This window comes from Lepidochelys kempii, chromosome 3 (genome assembly GCF_965140265.1).
Source record: "Lepidochelys kempii isolate rLepKem1 chromosome 3, rLepKem1.hap2, whole genome shotgun sequence".
Taxonomy (NCBI): Eukaryota; Metazoa; Chordata; order Testudines; family Cheloniidae; genus Lepidochelys; species Lepidochelys kempii.
In genome coordinates, this window is record NC_133258.1 from 55,812,623 (window position 1) to 55,830,877 (window position 18,255).

Genomic DNA, 18,255 nt, shown 5'->3' on the forward strand with positions numbered 1-18,255 from the left:
ACAGTACAAGTCAACAATGGTGTTGAGTCTGGGACTAACTCAGAAACACTGTTGAAGCTCATTTTTATGCAGTTCTTTAAGTAAATATATTATGTCAATGTTTTTGACCTTAATAGGTGACTAATACACTTTCTCTTGCAATACAGCAGTTTATGCTACATACTAGTCGGAGAAAGTGGTGGCTCATCTACTAGTGGGGAATTACTAGAAGAAGACTATTTGGTTCAACAGCAGAAGCCAAAAGGATTAACTGCTGACTATGGTTAACAGCCAATAGACAAGGAGATGCCTGCAGTAGCTGCAATTAGCACACTTTTAGTTGCCGTCATTGCTGCCCTTGTCCTTGTTTCTGGCCTTTTTCTTTTGAGGTTCTTGTCACTGTCACAGTGGCATTAACATCTGCCCTGCCTTTTTATTGGTCATCTTTTGCCTAGTCTCCTAAATTTGTAGGAGTCAATAGACTCTGTATTCAAACACCTTTCCTAAGTTCTCTTAAACTGTTCCTCATATGGGGGTGGGGGAAAAATCACTAATTTTTATGTTTACAGAACACATCAAAAATAAGTGTGGTGGGTGGAAAAACAAACAGCATTACACTAGTAATATTGATTTTGTTATTTAAACACCAATTTTTCTTTGAAGTATGTTTCTTTGCTTTCCTTCCGAATCTTCAAATACTCCATGTCAGCTCCTTCTCTTTCCCTGAACTCTTTCTCATGAGTTCCAGTGCACATGTAAATGTCAGTCCGCAAAATGATATTACAGGAAGGTGAATTTATTATTTAAGCTGCCTTAGCTATGGTACACAAATTTCATGTTTGCTAGCAAAAACTGTTCTTATTTGTATGTATGATGTCTTCAGAGAATCAGGTAATATTCTTCCATGGCACCTTTATACAATACTGGCAAAAATTTTGGATTTGCTGGTGTTCTGTATGTGCAAATTTTTCTTCCCAGTTTTGGCTCTGACAATAGTGAGTGAATGGAGCAATTTAACTTTATATATCAACTCAGTAAAATGTGAAAAGAGACACTAAAACGAAGTAGTAATTTTCATGTTGCTACAGTCGTCATTGGAGCAGAATGTTACCAGTTCACCCAGAAATATTTTTAAATACTTTTAAAAATCTGATCATCCAAGGTGTCCTTTTTAATACTTTTCAAGAAATTTTCAACAAACAAGCTTTGCAGTTGTTGTAAGAAGGGACTCAAAACCAGTAATTACCTGAACATCTTGATTCCCTCTGACTTTCATTTAAAAACACAAGTGATTTGTGTTAAGAATTTCTGCTACTATGATAAATAATTGTGGCACACACTCCTTACTACATGTATTCGGTTCACTTTGTGTTTATAATCAAGTGGATATTTTTCTCTATTTTTAAATGGTTCTGGCAGCTTTCCTCGTCCAGTGAAGAATACTTGGTTAAACAGGAACACACCAGCACAGAACAGGGACACTGTGATTCCTACTCTTGAAAGTGTGGTCTTCGGCAATAACTACACAAAACAATTATCAGCAGATGTAAGAATATTATTGATTATTTTATTTATAATATTTCTGATGTTTATTAGGTAATAATTCTTTTTGAATTAATGGTATCGAAGGGCAAACTTAATTAAAGGCACTTTACTATGCCTAGTGACATGATGTAAAGGGAAGAACTTTAACAAAGGACTACGATGTATGTTTCAAGTTCCCTTTTATAGAAAACTTAAAATATTTAGTATAGGGCTGTTGATTAATTGCAGTTAACTCATGTGATTAACTCAAAAAAATTAATCACAGTTTAAAAAATTAATTGCCATTATTTGCAGTTTTAATTGCACTGGTAAACAATAGAATACCAATTGAAATTTATTAAATATTTTGGTTTTTTCTACATTTTCAAATTTTTTTATTTCAATTACAACACAGAATACAAAGTGTACAGTACTCACTTTATATTATTTTTATTACAGATATTTGCAGTGTAAAAATGATAAACAAAAGAAATAGTATTTTTCTGTTCACTTCATACAAGTACCACAGTGCATCTCTTTATCATGAACGCACAACTTACAAATGTAGATTTTTTTTTGTTACATAACTGCACTCAAAAACAAAACAATGTAAAACTTCAGAGCCTACAAGTCCACTCAGTCCTACTTGTTGTTCAGCCAATCGCTAAGAGAAACAGGTTTATTTACATTTACAGGAGATAATGCTGCCCGCTTCTTGTTTACAATGTCATCTGAAAGTGAGAACAGACATTCTCATGGCATTTTTATAGCCGGCATTGCAAGATGTTTATGTGCCAGATATTCTAAACATTCGTATGTCCCTTCATGCTTCAGCCACCATTCCAGAGGACATGCTTCCATGCTGATGATACTCATTAAAAAATAAATCATTAATTAAGTTTGTGACTGAACTCCTTGGTGGAGAATTGTATGTCTTATGTTCTCTGTTTTGCCCGCTTTCTGCCATATATTTCATGTTATAGCAGTCTCAGATGATGACCCCACATGTTCTTCATTTAAAGTACACTTTCACTGCACATTTGACAGAATATAAGGTACCAATGTGAGATTTCTAAAGATAGCTACATCACTTGACCCAAGGTTTAAGAATCTGAAGTGCCTTCCAAAATCTGATTGGGATGGGGTGTGAAACATGCTTTCAGAAGTCTTAAAAGAGCAACACTCCGATGTGAAAACTACAGAACCCGAACCACCAAAAAAGATAATCAGCCTTCTGCTGGTGGCATCTGACTCATATGATGAAAATGAACATGTGTTGGTCTGCACTGCTTTGGATTGTTATCAAGCAGAACCCATCGTCAGTATGTTATACCAATAAAATAAAAACCAGCAGCATCTTATTAAAGGGAAAAAGGCAAAATACCACATTTATTGTGAATACAGAAAGAATCATAGTAAGCAGTTAGTTATAGCTATAACATTCCATTCAATCTCATATTTATTCACACATTCATTCCTACACACACACACACAGGTTCTGCAAGGTTGTTATCATAGTTACCAGTCTTAGAGTTGCTCATGCCAAGCCACTGGCCAGGTGGCCTAGACATGAGGAGGGAGCAGGGCCTTGTCAGATGCACATCTGATGCTCCTGGAAGTTGGTTTGCAGAATGAAACCCCAAAGTTCTCACTTTCTAGAGTCCATTTTTATAGGAATTTCTTCCTATGCCAGTCTATGGGAATTGCTTCATCATGCTGTTGCTGAATCAATCAGCAGATGGCACATTCCTGACGGCTCCGTGCTGCCAGATGTTATCTTGTTCTTTGATTCTTCCATTCTTGAGGCTGTTGGGTGGATTCCAGTCTGCCCTCCGGGGGTCCTCTGGTTATTTCCACTTGATGCCTTCTTCAGCTGATGGACACTGGATTCCTAGGCTGGCACCTCCCTGGTCATTCAGTTATTATCCACACATATCCTCTATCTCTGTTTTAATCACAATTGTTAACAAAGCGAGATGAATACAACAAAAGGGCGGGAAGTCTCTGTGTGCTGTTTCTGTTGTTACAGAGTATTGCTTTGAGTCTCTCTCTCTGAGTATTTGTTGTTACAAAGAATTGCTTTAGAACAGACTCTGTCTTAGAAATGTACTAATACAATTAGCAGCTTGCAAGTTTCACACATAGAGGGAGAGAAACAATATCAAAAACCAAGAGACCTCTTAATTAATAATACCCTGGAATTTAAACTCTGGGGAATCAAACTCATTTGTGATTTTAATACAGAACTTCTTTATATGATCCAACAAGCGTGGTTGAACCATGAAGGGACATATGAATCTTTAGCAAGTCAGGCACGTAAATATCTTGCAACGCCAGTTACAACAGTGCCATGCAAACGTCTGTTCTCACTTTCAGGTGACATTGTAAACAAGAAGCGGGCAGCTTTATCTCCTGCAAATGTAAACAAACTTGTTTGTCTGAGCGATTGGCCAAACAAGAAGCAGGATTGAGTGGACTTGTAAGTTCTAAAGTTTTACATGGTTTTATTTTTGAATTCAGTTATTTTTTTTTACATAATTCTATATTTGTAAATTGCGCTTACAAATTGATAAAGAGATTGCATTACAATACTTGTAGTAAGTGAATTGAAAAATACTATTTCTTTTGTTGTTTACAGTGCAAATATTTATAATAAAATAAATATAAAGTGAGTACTGTACATTTTGTGTTACATGTTGTAATTTAAATCAATATATTTGAAAATGTGGAAAACATCCAAAAAAATTATATATATGGTATTCTATTATTGTTTAGCAGTACAATTAATCATGGTTAATTTTTTTAATCACTTGACTGCACTAATTTATTGTATTTATCTTTTTTGTGAGATGGCACTCAAGTGGACATTGCAGGGCTAGGGATGAGTTTGTTTCAGATGAGTTTGGGGTGGAGGATGATCTATAGAACATCTTTTTAGTTATTCTGTTAATGCAATTTTATAGTATGTAATTAATATGTATATGAATCCTTTTTTAGGGTTGCAGTTTTGTGATTGCGGAGTCCTTCCTGAATCACGCCTACAATCTCCACTACACACTTTGTGCCAGTTTGCTGCTTGCATTTAAAGGGTTACACAGCTATTTCATCCTGATAGCAAAGGAGCTCCCCTCCTCACACCGAATAGAACTGGGTATGCTGAACACAATAAAATAAATCACTTTTATTCTCTATCACAAAGATATTTTCTGTCTTCTTGCTGTGCTCCTTAGAAAGGCCTGTTTTCTCTCCTTTCTTCTAGATTGAAATATAGTTAATCTTATACCTTGTACCTGTTGTGCACCTGCTATTTTACTACTGGAATTGAAATGAGTCTTTTAGTAATGATCAAAAATATAACAAAAAACACTGCCATCAAGTTAATAAGATTAACAAACTGGCTTTACAGGATCTTAAATTATTTTCTTATAGCTTTTTCAAATCAATACATTAGTACTAAAAATATTTGAAGCAAATCCCCACCTCAGTCTAAATACTGTATTATGCCTATGTGCATGCTGTAAGGAAATGTGATTGTTGTATATAAATAAGTTTAAAGTTTGATTCTAAAAAAAAATCTAAATGCTGTAAGTTTTTATCTGAAAAGAACATCATGGGGAAAACTTGAAAATAAGGCCTCAAGAAGAAATTATTTCTCAGTCAATTTTTTGTTTTTTAAAGGCTGGATGCTCTTAAATTGACATAATATTAATTATCTGAGACTTCGGAAGAACAGATTACGCTGTGGACTAAATCTATGTAACTGAACAGTCAGTAAGATTAAGTTTAGTTTTGAGAGTAGCCACTTTTTCATCATGATTAAAATTGAACAGTTAGAGAACATATTTTGAATCAGCCACCTTTTGCAGATGGAGCTAAGGAAATATTGCTTAAAAATATAGTTCTTCTAATAAGTCTGTTCTGCAATCGGAATTTACTTTAGTATATCTTTGTCTCTCAGGGGTGTGAAAAATCCATACCCGTGAGAGACATAGCTATACTGACCTAACCTCCAGTGTAGACAGAGTGAGTAGGTCCCTCTCAGGGAGGGAGATTACCTGTGCCAATGGGAGATCCTCTCCCATCGATGTAGGCAATGTCTATGCTGTAGCATTTTAAGTGTAGACCTACTCTAACATGCAGGATTAGTACTAAGCTAATGTCAGTTTTGAGTTGTGCAACCAAAAAGATGGCATAGGTGTAAAGGGATAATGCATTGGCATTCTCAAGGACCACTAGAGTTTACATCAAGCACGTTTGTGTTGAACATTAAAACTTTTTGGCTTTTTAAAAAAAAAGGGGGAAGGGCATTTTGGAATCCATGAGTATGTTATTTGATAGGGGTTAACATTTCCACTACTGTTAATTTGCTTTGTCTTTTAACATTATAGGATGAGTAATCAGTAGGCATTTACCATGCAGAACTTTGAGACATGAAAAGTGTTGGCAAAAAATGAAAGAAAAAAATTTATTAATATGAGGAATACCCCATAAATACAGTAGAACCTCAGAGTTACAAACAACAAAGTTATGAACTGATGGGTCAGCCACACACTTCATTTGGAACCGGAAGTACGCAATCAGGCAGTAGCAGAGACAAAAGGAAAAAAAAAAAAAAAGGAAACACAGTACAGTACTGTGTTAACTAACACACACACACAGAGGAAAGCAGCATTTTTCTTCTGCATAGTAAAGTTTCAAAGCTGTATTAAGTCAATGTTCAGTTGTAAACTTTGGAAAGCACAACCATAACATTTTGTTCAGAGTTATGACCATTTCAGAGTTACGGACAACCTCCATCCCCATGGTATTTGTAACTCTGAGGTTCTACTGTAATCTGTTTGATATGGTGTCTTTTTTTCTGCATAAAAATTTATATTCATTAAAGTACCATTTACACTAGAAACTAGGCTTTCTATCATCAAGAACAGGAGCAGTGCTTTTAGTCACAGTACAAAGTATATTGTGTGCCAATTACTTTAATCCTCCTGTGGTGGGGAACACCCTTTTTATGTGAATAACTCAGCTTTTAGCAAGAAAACGCCTTATGTGCCAAATAGTATCTATTAGTTTTACTCTTTATGTAAAGATATGCTTAGAATACCAAAATTATTTAATTGAAACTCCAGATTGAACTTCTGAATGAATCACAGCTTTTTCTTCAATTCCCTAATACATCGTATAAAATAAAAAATATGTAATAAAATAGAAACCGGGATTTGAATAATACAACTGTATAGTATCATCCAAGTCCCTTTGAAGTCAGTGGAAAGATTCCCCTAGTCTTAAGTGGGTTGGGCTCATACTTACTTTCAGAATCTTAATTTACCTTTTAGAGTAGCAGCTGTGTTAGTCTGTATCCACAAAAAGAAAAGGAGGACTTGTGGCACCTTAGAGACTAACAAATTTATTTGAGCATAAGCTTTCGTGAGCTACAGCTCACTTCATTGGATGCATTCTGATGAAGTGAGCTGTAGCTCACGAAAACTTATGCTCAAATAAATTTGTTAGTCCCTAAGGTGCCACAAGTCCTCCTTTTCTTTTTAATTTACCTTGAGATTCTGCAAGTTTGAACCAAAATAATCAAAAATAATATATTTAGTGCTTTGAAAATTGACTCATCTTCTATATATACTGTACATTTATTGATAACATTTTCTATATTTTAATTTTTTTCTCAATCTTTACAGTTTAGTATGCTCATATCCTTTTTTCTTATCTGTGATTTTTTTTTGTTATTTCTGTTATGTTGTATATGCTTAGATCTGGACTGTTTATATGACAACAGTGACTAAAGCTGTTTATACAGATACTAACATTTCTAACATTATTCACTTTTGCTTCTGGAAAATAACCAATACTGATAGCTAAGAACAAGGACAGTTTTCTTTAAAAACTAGCAATAATCAGAGACAACTGCACTTCTGTAAAAATAAACAAAAAAACCCTGCACACTAGATTTTCACATTCTATATTACATGTTTTATTTTTGCCATTTGTTGTTACTATTTATCTTGAGTTTTTACACGGTAAAGTATATTTTATAGCTGAGATTCAAATAGGCTTTTTTGGGAAAAAATCCCAAATCCTTTTTAAATCTCATAAAAAGTATTGTTACCCTTTGTTTTAAATAAAATGTCTTTATCTTGCTTTAATTTTGTTTCTTTTGTTCACTTAATTCTATGATGTACATTTTTATTCATTTAAAAGTGTTGATCTATATTTTTTTTTAAACAAATTGAATTTGCAACAGTATATGCAAAATACTGTTGGACTTTATAAATAAACTTAATTGTTAGCATTTGATCAATGTTCGTTTTTAAAATTCAAAACAGACATTAGGAAATTTCAAAAACAGCCTTAATGTACATCATGAGTAACACCTAGTCTAGAAACTTTACTAAAATTATATGCTTTAATGTTCTATTCCAATTGCACTAATTTCTAGGCTAGCAATAAACTTTCTTACTAACTTTAAGGCAAATATGCACAGATTGAAAAAAAAAAAAAAAGAGTGTAGTAACTAGTCATCTGTGTGCAATCCTTATAACTAGCCAAGGCCAGCATGCAGGTCCTTTATGAACGCCTTCTCAGAAGAAAATATCCACGAACCCAGAGAGACGCCTATCTAGGTATGTTTTTAAAGCAGGTGATATAATCCCTTAGATTTTTATTATTAGTGCAGAGTATTTTTGTTTCAGGTTTAAAGTGGAGCAAAAAAAACTAAGGACCATATTCAACCCTGATGCAAATGTGTGGAACTCCAGTGAGAACAGTGACTGGGATAAATCTAACACTGTATGTCAGTGGAATGAGCTACCACTATTGATACTCAGTTTAGTTTCTTTCTGTTTAATAAAATAGAAGTGATTGAATAGTTAAGTGGCTTCAGCTGATTTGAAATCAAATAACTGGAGAAAACAAGAATTTCATTTAGCTTCATTAATTGGTACAACTTCAGATTTCTAAATGATAAAGAAGAATGTATTTTCTTCCTGGGGAATCTTCCATGTCTCTGCTAGAGCCTCCCAACTTGTTTTCTCTTATTTCTAAACCAACCAGTTCTCAAGGCTTAAATTGCAGCTGTTCTCTCTTTGGAGATTGTCAGCACTTTTCCATAATTGGCCAGGGGAGGATGATATTGTAGCACACTCCAGCTCAGAGGTGGGGAGAGAGAAACTGGTCCACAAATCAGTCGCAGGTCTATTGCATGGCAGTGCAGAGACTTCTAGTAGGCCTAGCATAGACCAAGTATGACTCTGTTTTGTCTGGAATTTTTCACTGTTTTTTTAACCAAAGAGCCAGCAAAATCATATCAAATCATTGCTGGATGAACATTACTGATACAGAATATTTTACTTTATAAGGTGGTATGATTGAAGTTAGTTATATTCAGTTAATTATAGTATTACAGTTTCAGTTTCATCTTTCAACTTGTTCCTCAAAGTATTATAACTGGGATGTAAAATCAGTTTGGGGTTGCAGTTGACATGCACGGTAAACCTTCAGCATGATGATGGTTGAATAAGCCATGTAATTTTTTTCACAAGTAACTGAATTTGCATGGTTTCAGAGTAACAGCCGTGTTAGTCTGTATTCGCAAAAAGAAAAGGAGTACTTGTGGCACCTTAGAGACTAACCAATTTATTTGAGCATGAGCTTTCGTGAGCTACAGCTCACTTCATCGGCGATGAAGTGAGCTGTAGCTCACGAAAGCTCATGCTCAAATAAATTGGTTAGTCTCTAAGGTGCCACAAGTACTCCTTTTGAATTTGCATGGTCCCACACACAACTGAAAATGTATCTCAGATGACAAATTTTCATTTAAGCTGTTGGGAGAAGGGGATAATTATCTTTATCAGCTATTTTGATTATAGGAGTGTATGTAATTGTTTTTAATTGCTATTTTTACTAGTTTCTGACAACTTGCATTACTACAAATTGAAAGCTTGATTTCTCAAAACGAAATAGGCTTTTAGTTATGTAGATTAGGTCATTTGGTGTTACTTTCAAACTTTTTTGAAAATATGTAATTTAAATATATTTTACCCAAATCATTATAAGAAATCCATTAATATAAATTAAGTAAATGTTTGTCATTCTATAAGTATTAAGTATATCCTAATTTTTTTATAACAGGAGGTTTAGTGTTAACTCATGTTTCCACGAGAAAATGTATTTCCGCACTTGTCCTTCATTTTTATGATATTGCAATGTTTCAAAAATGGAATTAACCATACAAATTGAACACAAACATTAATTTTGAGGTATATTCTGCCATCCTTATTCATGGAGCCTGAGGTAAGATGGCAGAATGTTCCGTAAATTACTGTTTGTATACAGATTTGTCTAGGGTAGTTATCTGGTATTCCATTTTTTGAGATACCTACAATATCATAAAAATCAAGGAACTGAAGAAATAAATTATCTCCTGGCAATATAAATCAGTGAGACTACTGAGGGCTTGTCTACATTACCCACAAGATCGACGGGCAGCGATCGATCCAACAGGGGTCGATATATTGTGTCTAGTCTAGACGCGATAAATCGATCGCTGAGCGCTCTCCTGTCGACTCCGGTACTCCACCAGAGCGAGAGGCGCAGGTGGAGTCGACGGGGGAGCGTCAGCTGTCGACTCACCGCAGTGAAGACACCGCGGTGAGTAGATCCAAGTACGTCAACTTCAGCCACATTATTCATGTAGCTGAAGTTGTGTAACTTAAATCGACACCACCCGCCCACCCCCCCGCCACCAGTGTAGACCAGATCTGAGAGTTCATGATATGAGACTCGTGCATAAATCTTTGTAAGATCTGGCCCTTACTCTGCAAACAGTCCTGTTAATTTCACCACTAAATTCATTCTTACTAAACAGTGTGAGTAAATATTTCTACTTTTTGGAAATTCTTATGTGCCATATGTTTATAAATAAGTCATCCACATTTTGTGATCTTATTTCAAGCTGCCGTCATGTGCGATTTCACAATATTGACAACTTGAAATGATAAAGAAAGAGTAGTTCTTTTTGAACAAATATGTATTCCCTGAATAATTTGAATTAAGGTAACAAAAATGGTAACTTCAGTGGCCAACTTACTTGACAAGGTATTTCATCTGAGAGAACTCTTCTTTAAAAACAGATTCTTTTTGAGTAGGTGAGAGATATGCAATTGTTTTGTAAGTGATCTTGGCATTCACTTGCTACCCGCTTTTTTATGTAAATAGGTTGTGCCCCATTCTCAGCCCTGCACATGATCAGATTCTACTACTATGCTCTAAACTCTTTCAAAACAAAAATGCTGCCATTCCAAATGCATAGACAAAATAGTTCTAATTGTTACTTATTTCAGAGCTGCAGTATTTCTGATAACTTTACTTTGGCAGATATTTAAAAGAACAGTTTTAAAGAATAAAAATTTTAAGAGTGTACAAGCCCCTTTTCTAGTTAGACTTAGGCTCTTAGGTCATTTAGGTGCTTTAGAAAATTTTATGCAAAATGTTTATTTTTACAGTATCAAGTATATAAATACATATACAAATTATATGTACGGTAGATGTACAATCAAATACAAATGCTTATGTACATACAAAACAGTGTTTACACAGACTTCTTAAAAGAATAAATTAATGTTTTTATTAATCTAAAATTGTCTATTGATATGAAAGTATTTTAGTCCAGAAGTTTTCTCTAGTTGAGAAAAATGAACAGTTTATAAAGTTCAGAAAATAATTGTTTATAAGTGTGGAAGAGCTCCAAAAAACACTTACACGTGTGAGTATTAGGCATGCAAGCTATCCCGCTAACTTCAACAGGATTACTTATGTGCTTAGTTTTTCACATTTAGAAGTGGATTGAGGCCTATGTGTTTGTTACCTGAAATAAGGAATGTACATCATATAATCAACCCTTAGGCCCTGATCCTGCAATCCGATCCATGAGGATGAGTCCTGTTGAAGTGAGTGAGGCTGTGAAGGGGTCCAGCCACATTGATCTAATTGCATCATCATGACCGTAGTCTTGATTTAAATCATTTCAAATCACAAAGATACAAATGTCAATTCCATTCTATTATGCTGCTTTACTTTAAAGAGATATCATCAATTAAAAAATCACACTTCTATATGAAAATATTTTGCTTTAAATTGTTATAGGTAATATCTAAGGTTACTGAGATTAAAGGAATTTTTTTCCTCTCTTTATCAGAAGGTTTTCTTTGTGTATTTGTCAGCATACCATGTGTCCCTGTTCCTTCAGTATTGTCAGTTACTCATTTCTCATTGTTTTCCAAACAGCTACAGGAGAGATTTTTTTAAAAAATAGGCAAATGTAATTATAAAATAAAATGAAAAAATAACATAGAGACTCAAGGTCTTAATATTAGTTGAAACATTATAGCTCAGATTTTGAAATGTACTAGTTTTCAAGTTAATGGTAATACTTTAAATGACATCAAGCTTTCTTTGAGTCTTTTTTGTTAAATTGCTTTATGAGGGAAGTTGATTTGTTCTACAAGTTGGAAAATATGGGTCTGAATTTGGTAAAATATAATTTCATGCATATGCACCCTAATCTTTCCATAGAGAACATAGATGTAGAAGCTCGCCTTACAGAACTGTGTGAAGAAGTAAAGGTACTTTTTGTCTTTTATTCATAATAAATGTAAAATAAGTTAAAAGCAAAGTATTTTCTATCAGTATTTCATAGATTGCTGCAGAGAGAAATTATTGATTTTGGGTAATTATTTTCTGGGTTGTTCGTTGCTCATTCCAAGAGATGCTTTATCCCAATTATGGATTGTGGCACGCTGAGAGATATGGTTACTAGTGATGTCTCAAATGCAAAAGATTACTGAGTCAATCTTAATTTTGATATTTCTCCTTCTCTCTTCACTGCTAAACTCTACCAAATCTTCTTTACATTCTACTCCCTTTTAAACTGTCATCTTCTCTTTCTAATCCTTCTCTGCCTAGAATCTGAGAAAATAAAAAAAAAAAACAAGATTTTCTTTCAACAGCCTTCTCTTCTTCTACTTTACCTCCTTCCCAGGTTCTGATGTTTTCTTTCTACTATCCCACAATTGGCCCAGCCTCCCAGTCTCCCTCACTACTTCTTTCATTCACTCAACTTTCCTTATTTTACTAATACACACACAGTTTCCAGTATGCCTTTATATTCCCTTTCCTAAAGCTTAAAGCAGGAGTTCACAAATATTTTCTTAGTGTGGTCCATCTCCCCTGTTATTCAGGAATATGCAGTCCACTTTCCCTTTCATTCTCAATAGCATAATATTGCTAAGGCAGTTACATACAGCAGTATAGCTTAGGTGGAAAAGAAACATTAGCTAAAAATAAATCATTTCCTGTATTTAATATGATGTGAAAGCTGGAAACAAGGAAAGTCAGCACCATGTGACTAGCCAGCTCTCCGTGGACCACTAGGAAGTGTTTCACAGGCCAACATTGCTTCACAGACTGAAAACTTCTTACATTTATGTAGTCTTCTTTATCTCTTTCCTTCTTTGGGCATAGCTGATCACACCTCTCTTCCTTAGATCCTCTCACAGCTTCCTCACCTCTGCATTCTTCTGGTTTCCCCTGCATCACTGTGATCACCATGTAATCTTCTTCAGCGGTGTCTTATCCTTTCCTTTCCCCTGTTCTCTTATCCATTGGTATCACTTAGAGGTTATGTCTCTGTTCCCCATCTCTTCTCTCATCCTCACCTAGATGATTACTAAATCTCTGTCCTTTGTCTTTTCACTCCAGTCTTGTGTCTCCAAATATGTCTAAGATATCTCCTTTTGGCTTGTCCCACTGTCATCTTAAACTAATCTTTTCCAAAATGGAGCTTTATATTTTTTCCTCCTATTTCTTTTTTTCTGACTGTTGAAAATACCAATATTTTCAATCTCTCAGAATTAAAATCTCTGTGAAGTTTTTTACTTTGAATTATTTACTCTTTAAGCCTTCAAAAGCATGCTGGATATTTTACACTTACACCCTCCCCACAAACACACCACACAAGACCAGATTCCAGCCACCTGTATGCTGAACACAATTAATATTAACAACAAAGTGGAAGGAATGGAAGACAAAACAGGAAAAGAACAAGTTAGACTATTTAGAGAAGTTAAATGCATTCAAGTTGGCAGAGCCTGATGAAATGCATTTTAAGGTGCTTAAGGAACTAGCTGCAGGAATATTGGAACTGTTAACAATTATCTTAGAGAACTCATGGAGGATGGGTGAGGTCCCAAAGGACTGGAGATGGGCAAACATAGAATGTCTTTTAAAAAGGGGAAAAAAGAGGACTTGGGGATTTACAGAGCAGTCAGCCTAACTTTAATATCTTGAAAGATACTGGAACAAATTATTAAATAAACCATTTGTAAACACCTGGAGGATAAAAGGGTTATAAAGACTAGACGGCATGGATTTCTCAAGAACAAATCATGCCAAACCAACCTAATTTGCTTCTTTGTCAGGGTTACAGGCCTCATGTATGGGGGAGGGGGGAGCAGTAGGTGTGATATATCTTGATTTTAGTAAGGCTTTTGGCAGAGTCCTGACATGACATTCTAATAAGCAAACTAGTGAAGTGTGGTCTAAACCAGTGGTTCTCAACCAGGGATACCCAAACCCCTGGCATTACGCAGAGGTCTTCCAGAGAGTATATTAACTCATTTAGATCAGTGTTTCTCAGCGTGAGCGTCATGACCCCTAAGGGGTTGCGTGACAGATTTAGTGGGGTGGCAGTGAAGGGCCAGCATTAGGGGGCAGCAGCAGGGCTATTGCCTTGGGCCCCACACCACAGGGGGACCCGTGAAGCTAAGTTACATACTTCAGTCCCGGGAAGCAGGGCTCAGGCTTCAGACTCCTGAAAAGGGTACAGTAGTATGAGGTTGAGCACCACTGGTCTAAACAAAATTACTGTAAGGTGGGTGCACAGCTGGTGGAAAAACCATACTTAAGGGTACTTATCCATGGTTTACTGTCAGATGTGGAGGATGTATCTGGTAAGGTCCGACAGCGGTCAGTTCTGGGTCCAGTACTATTCAGTATTTTCATTAATGAGTTGAATAATGTAGGGGAGAGTATGCTTATAAAATCTGCAGATGACACCAAACTGGGAGAGGTTGCAAGGACTTTGGAAGACAGGATTAGAATTCAAAAGGACCAAGACAAATTGGAGAATTGGTCTGAAATTCAGTGAAGAGGAGTACAAAGCACAAGGCGATGATGATCAACAGATGGCTCTGGCAGTGGTGCTATAAGGAGGACTTTGGGATGTATGGCCACTGGGAAGCATTCATGGACAGAGGACTGTTCTCTCGGGATGGACTTCACCTGAGTAGGGAGGGAAATAGAGTTTTAGGATGGAGGCTGGCACAACTGATTGAGAACTTTAAACTGTGAATTTGGGGGAGATGGTTGGGAGATGTCCAGGTAATCTCCATGCCGGATTTTAACATTGAGAGGGAAGAAAACGAAGTAAGAAAGGGTACAGCCCTGGGTAGGAGAATGGACATAAGGAGGAAGGGTAGTGTAGATACTAGTCTAATAGGTGATACTGATGGTAGAATGTCTGTGCCTAATTGGGTAAAGAATGTGAGCGAGGCCAAACAGCAAAAATTAAGATGTGTGTACACTAATGCGAGGAGCCTCGGTAACAAAATGGAGGAACTAGAGCTACTGGTGCAGGAAGTGAAACCAGATATTCTAGGGGTAACAGAGACCTGGTGGAATAGTCGTCATGACTGGAGTACAGGTATTGAAGGGTATGTGCTGTTTAGGAAAGAGAAATAAAGGCAAAGGTGGTGGAGTAGCACTGTATATCAGTGATGAGGTAGACTGTAAAGAAATAAGAAGTGACGGAATGGATAAGACACAGTCTGTCTGGGCAAAAATACATTGGGGAAGAAAGCTACTAGAGCCTCCCCTGGGATAGTGCTTGGGGTGTACTATAGACTGCCGGGATCCGATTTGGATATGGATAGAGACCTCTTTAATGTTTTTAATGAAGTAAATACTAATTGGAATTGTGTGATCATGGGAGACTTTAACTTCCCAGATATAGACTGGAGGACAAGTGCTAGTAATAATAATAGGGCTCGGATTTTCCTGGATGCGATAGTTGATGGATTCCTTCACCAAGTAGTTGCTGAACCAACAAGAGGGGATGCCATTTTAGATTTGGTTTTGGTGAGCAGTGAGGACCTCATAGAAGTAATGGTTGTAGGGGACAACCTTGGTTCGAGCGATCATGAGTTAATTCAGTTCAAACTAAATGGAAGGATAAACAAAAATAGGTCTGTGATGAGGCATTTTGATTTCAAAAGGGCTAAATTTAAAAAATTAAGGAAATTAGTTGGGGAAGTAGATTGGACTGAAGAATTTGTGGATCTAAAGATGGGGGAGGCCTGGAATTACTTCAAGTCAAGGTTGCAGAAACTATCAGAAACCTGCATCCCAAGAAAGGGGAAAAAACTCATAGGCAGGAGTTGTAGACCAAGCTGGATGAGCAAGCATCTCAGACAGGTGATTAAGAAAAAGCAGAAAGCCTACAAGGAGTGGAAAATGGGAGGGATCAGCAAGGAAAGCTACCTTATTGAGGTCAGAACTTGTAGGGATAAAGTGAGACAGGCCAAAAGTCATGTCGAGTTGGACCTTGCAAAGGGAATTAAAACGAATAGTAAAAGGTTCTATAGCCATATAAATAAGAAGAAAACAAAGAAAGAAGAAGTGGGACTGCTAAATACTGAGGATGGAGTGGAGGTCAAGGATAATTTAAGCATGGCCCAATATCTAAACAAATACTTTGCCTCAGTCTTTAATAAGACTAAAGAGGATCTTAGGGATAATGGTAGCATGACAAATGGGAATGAGGATATGGAGGTAGACATTACCATATTTGAGGTAGAAGCGAAACTCAAACAGCTTAATTGGACTAAATCGGGGGGCCCAGATAATCTTCATCCAAGAATATTAGAGGAATTGGCACTGAAATTGCAAGCCCATTAGTAAGAATTTTTAATTTATCTATAAACTCAGGGGTCGTACCGTATGACCGGAGAATTGCTACCATAGTTCCTATTTTTAAGAAAGGGAAAAAAGGGTGATTCGGGTAACTACAGGCCTGTTAGTTTGACATCTGTAGTATGCAAGGTCTTGGAAAAAATTTTGAAGGAGAAAGTAGTTAAGGACATTGAGGTTAATGGTAATTGGGACAAAATACAACATGGTTTTACAAAAGATAGATCATGTCAAACCAACCTGATCTCCTTCTTTGAGAAGGTAACAGATTTTTTAGCCAAAGGAAACACAGTGGATCTAATTTACCTTCATTTCAGTAAGGTATTTGATATGGTTCCACATGGGGAATTACTAGCTAAATTGGAAAAGATGGGGATCAATATGAAAATTGACAGGTGGATAAGGAACTGGTTAAAGGGGAGACTACAACGGGTCATACTGAAAGGTGAACTGTCAGGCTGGAAGGAGGTTACTAGTGGAGTTCCTCAGAGATTGGTTTTGGGACGAATCTTATTTAATCTTTTTATTACTGACCTTGGCACAAAAAGCGGGAATGTGCTAATGAAGCTTGCGGATGACACAAAGCTGGGAGGTATTGCCAATACAGAGAGGGACTGGGATATCATACAGGAAGATCTGGATGACCTTGTAAACTGGAGTAATAGTAATAGGATGAAATTTAATAGTGAAAAGTGCAAGGTCCTGCATTTAAGGATTAATAACAAGAATTTTTGTTATAAACTTGTGACACATCACTTGAAAGTAACAGAGGAGGAGAAGGACCTCGGAGTATTGGTTGATCACAGGATGACAATGAGTCGCCAGTGTGATATGGCTGTGAAAAAAGCTAATGCGGTCTTGGGATGTGAGGTATTTCCAGTAGAGATAAGGAGGTGTTAGTATTGTTATACAAGGCACTGGTGAGACCTCATCTGGAATATTGTGTACAGTTCTGGTCTCCCATGTTTAAGAAAGATGAATGCAAACTGGAACAGGTACAGAAAAGGGCTACTAGGATGATCCGGGGAATGGAAAACCTGTCTTATGAAAGGAGACTCAAAGAGCTTGGCTTGTTTAGCCTAACCAAAAGAAGGCTGAGGGGAGATATGATTGCTCTCTATAAATATATCAGAGGGATAAATACCAGGAAGGGAGAAGAATTATTTAAGCTCAGTACCAGTGTGGACACAAGAACAAATGGATATAAACTGGCCATCAGGAAGTTTAGACTTGAAGTTAGACGAAGGTTTCTAACCATCAGAGGAGTGAAGTTCTGGAACAGCCTTCCAAGGGGAGAAGTGGAGGTGAAAGACATATCTGGCTTCAAGACTAAGCTTGATGAGTTTATGGAGGGGATGGTATGATTGGATAGCCTAATTTTGGAAATTAATTGATCTTTGACTATTAGCGGTAAATATGCCCAATGGCCTGTGATGGGACGCTAGATAGAGTGGGATCTGAGTTACTACGGAGAATTCTTTCCTGGGTGTCTGGCTGGTGAGTCTTGCCCACATGCTCAGGTTTAGCTGATCGCCATATTTGTGGTCGGGAAGGAATTTTCCTCCAGGGCAGATTGGCAGAGGCCCTGGGTGGGTTTTCTCCTTCCTCTGCAGCGTGGGGCACGGGTCACTTGCTGGAGGATTCTCTGCATCTTTAAGTCTTTAAACCATGAGTTGAGGACTTCAGTAGCTTAGACATAGGTCGAGGGTTTGTTACAGGAGT

The 18,255-nt window shown here is 36.6% G+C and overlaps 1 protein-coding gene across 9 annotated transcripts in view; it reads left to right on the top strand.

Moving 5' to 3' along the window:
- The window catches only part of FAM135A (family with sequence similarity 135 member A), a 141,628-nt gene that overhangs the window by 67,344 nt on the left and 56,029 nt on the right, over positions 1-18,255 (top strand). For 7 of the 9 annotated variants that reach the window (XR_012157958.1, XM_073336374.1, XM_073336369.1 and 4 more), the window contains 4 exons: positions 1,399-1,525; positions 4,501-4,654; positions 8,055-8,132; positions 12,082-12,131. Coding sequence is in view for 8 of the 9 variants with exons in the window: in XM_073336374.1 (XP_073192475.1) it covers positions 1,399-1,525; positions 4,501-4,654; positions 8,055-8,132; positions 12,082-12,131 (409 nt within the window). In the remaining variant the exon portion in view is untranslated. The remainder of the gene's footprint in view (positions 1-1,398; positions 1,526-4,500; positions 4,655-8,054; positions 8,133-12,081; positions 12,132-18,255) is intronic. The other 2 variants (XM_073336370.1, XM_073336371.1) reach the window with 1 other exon arrangement.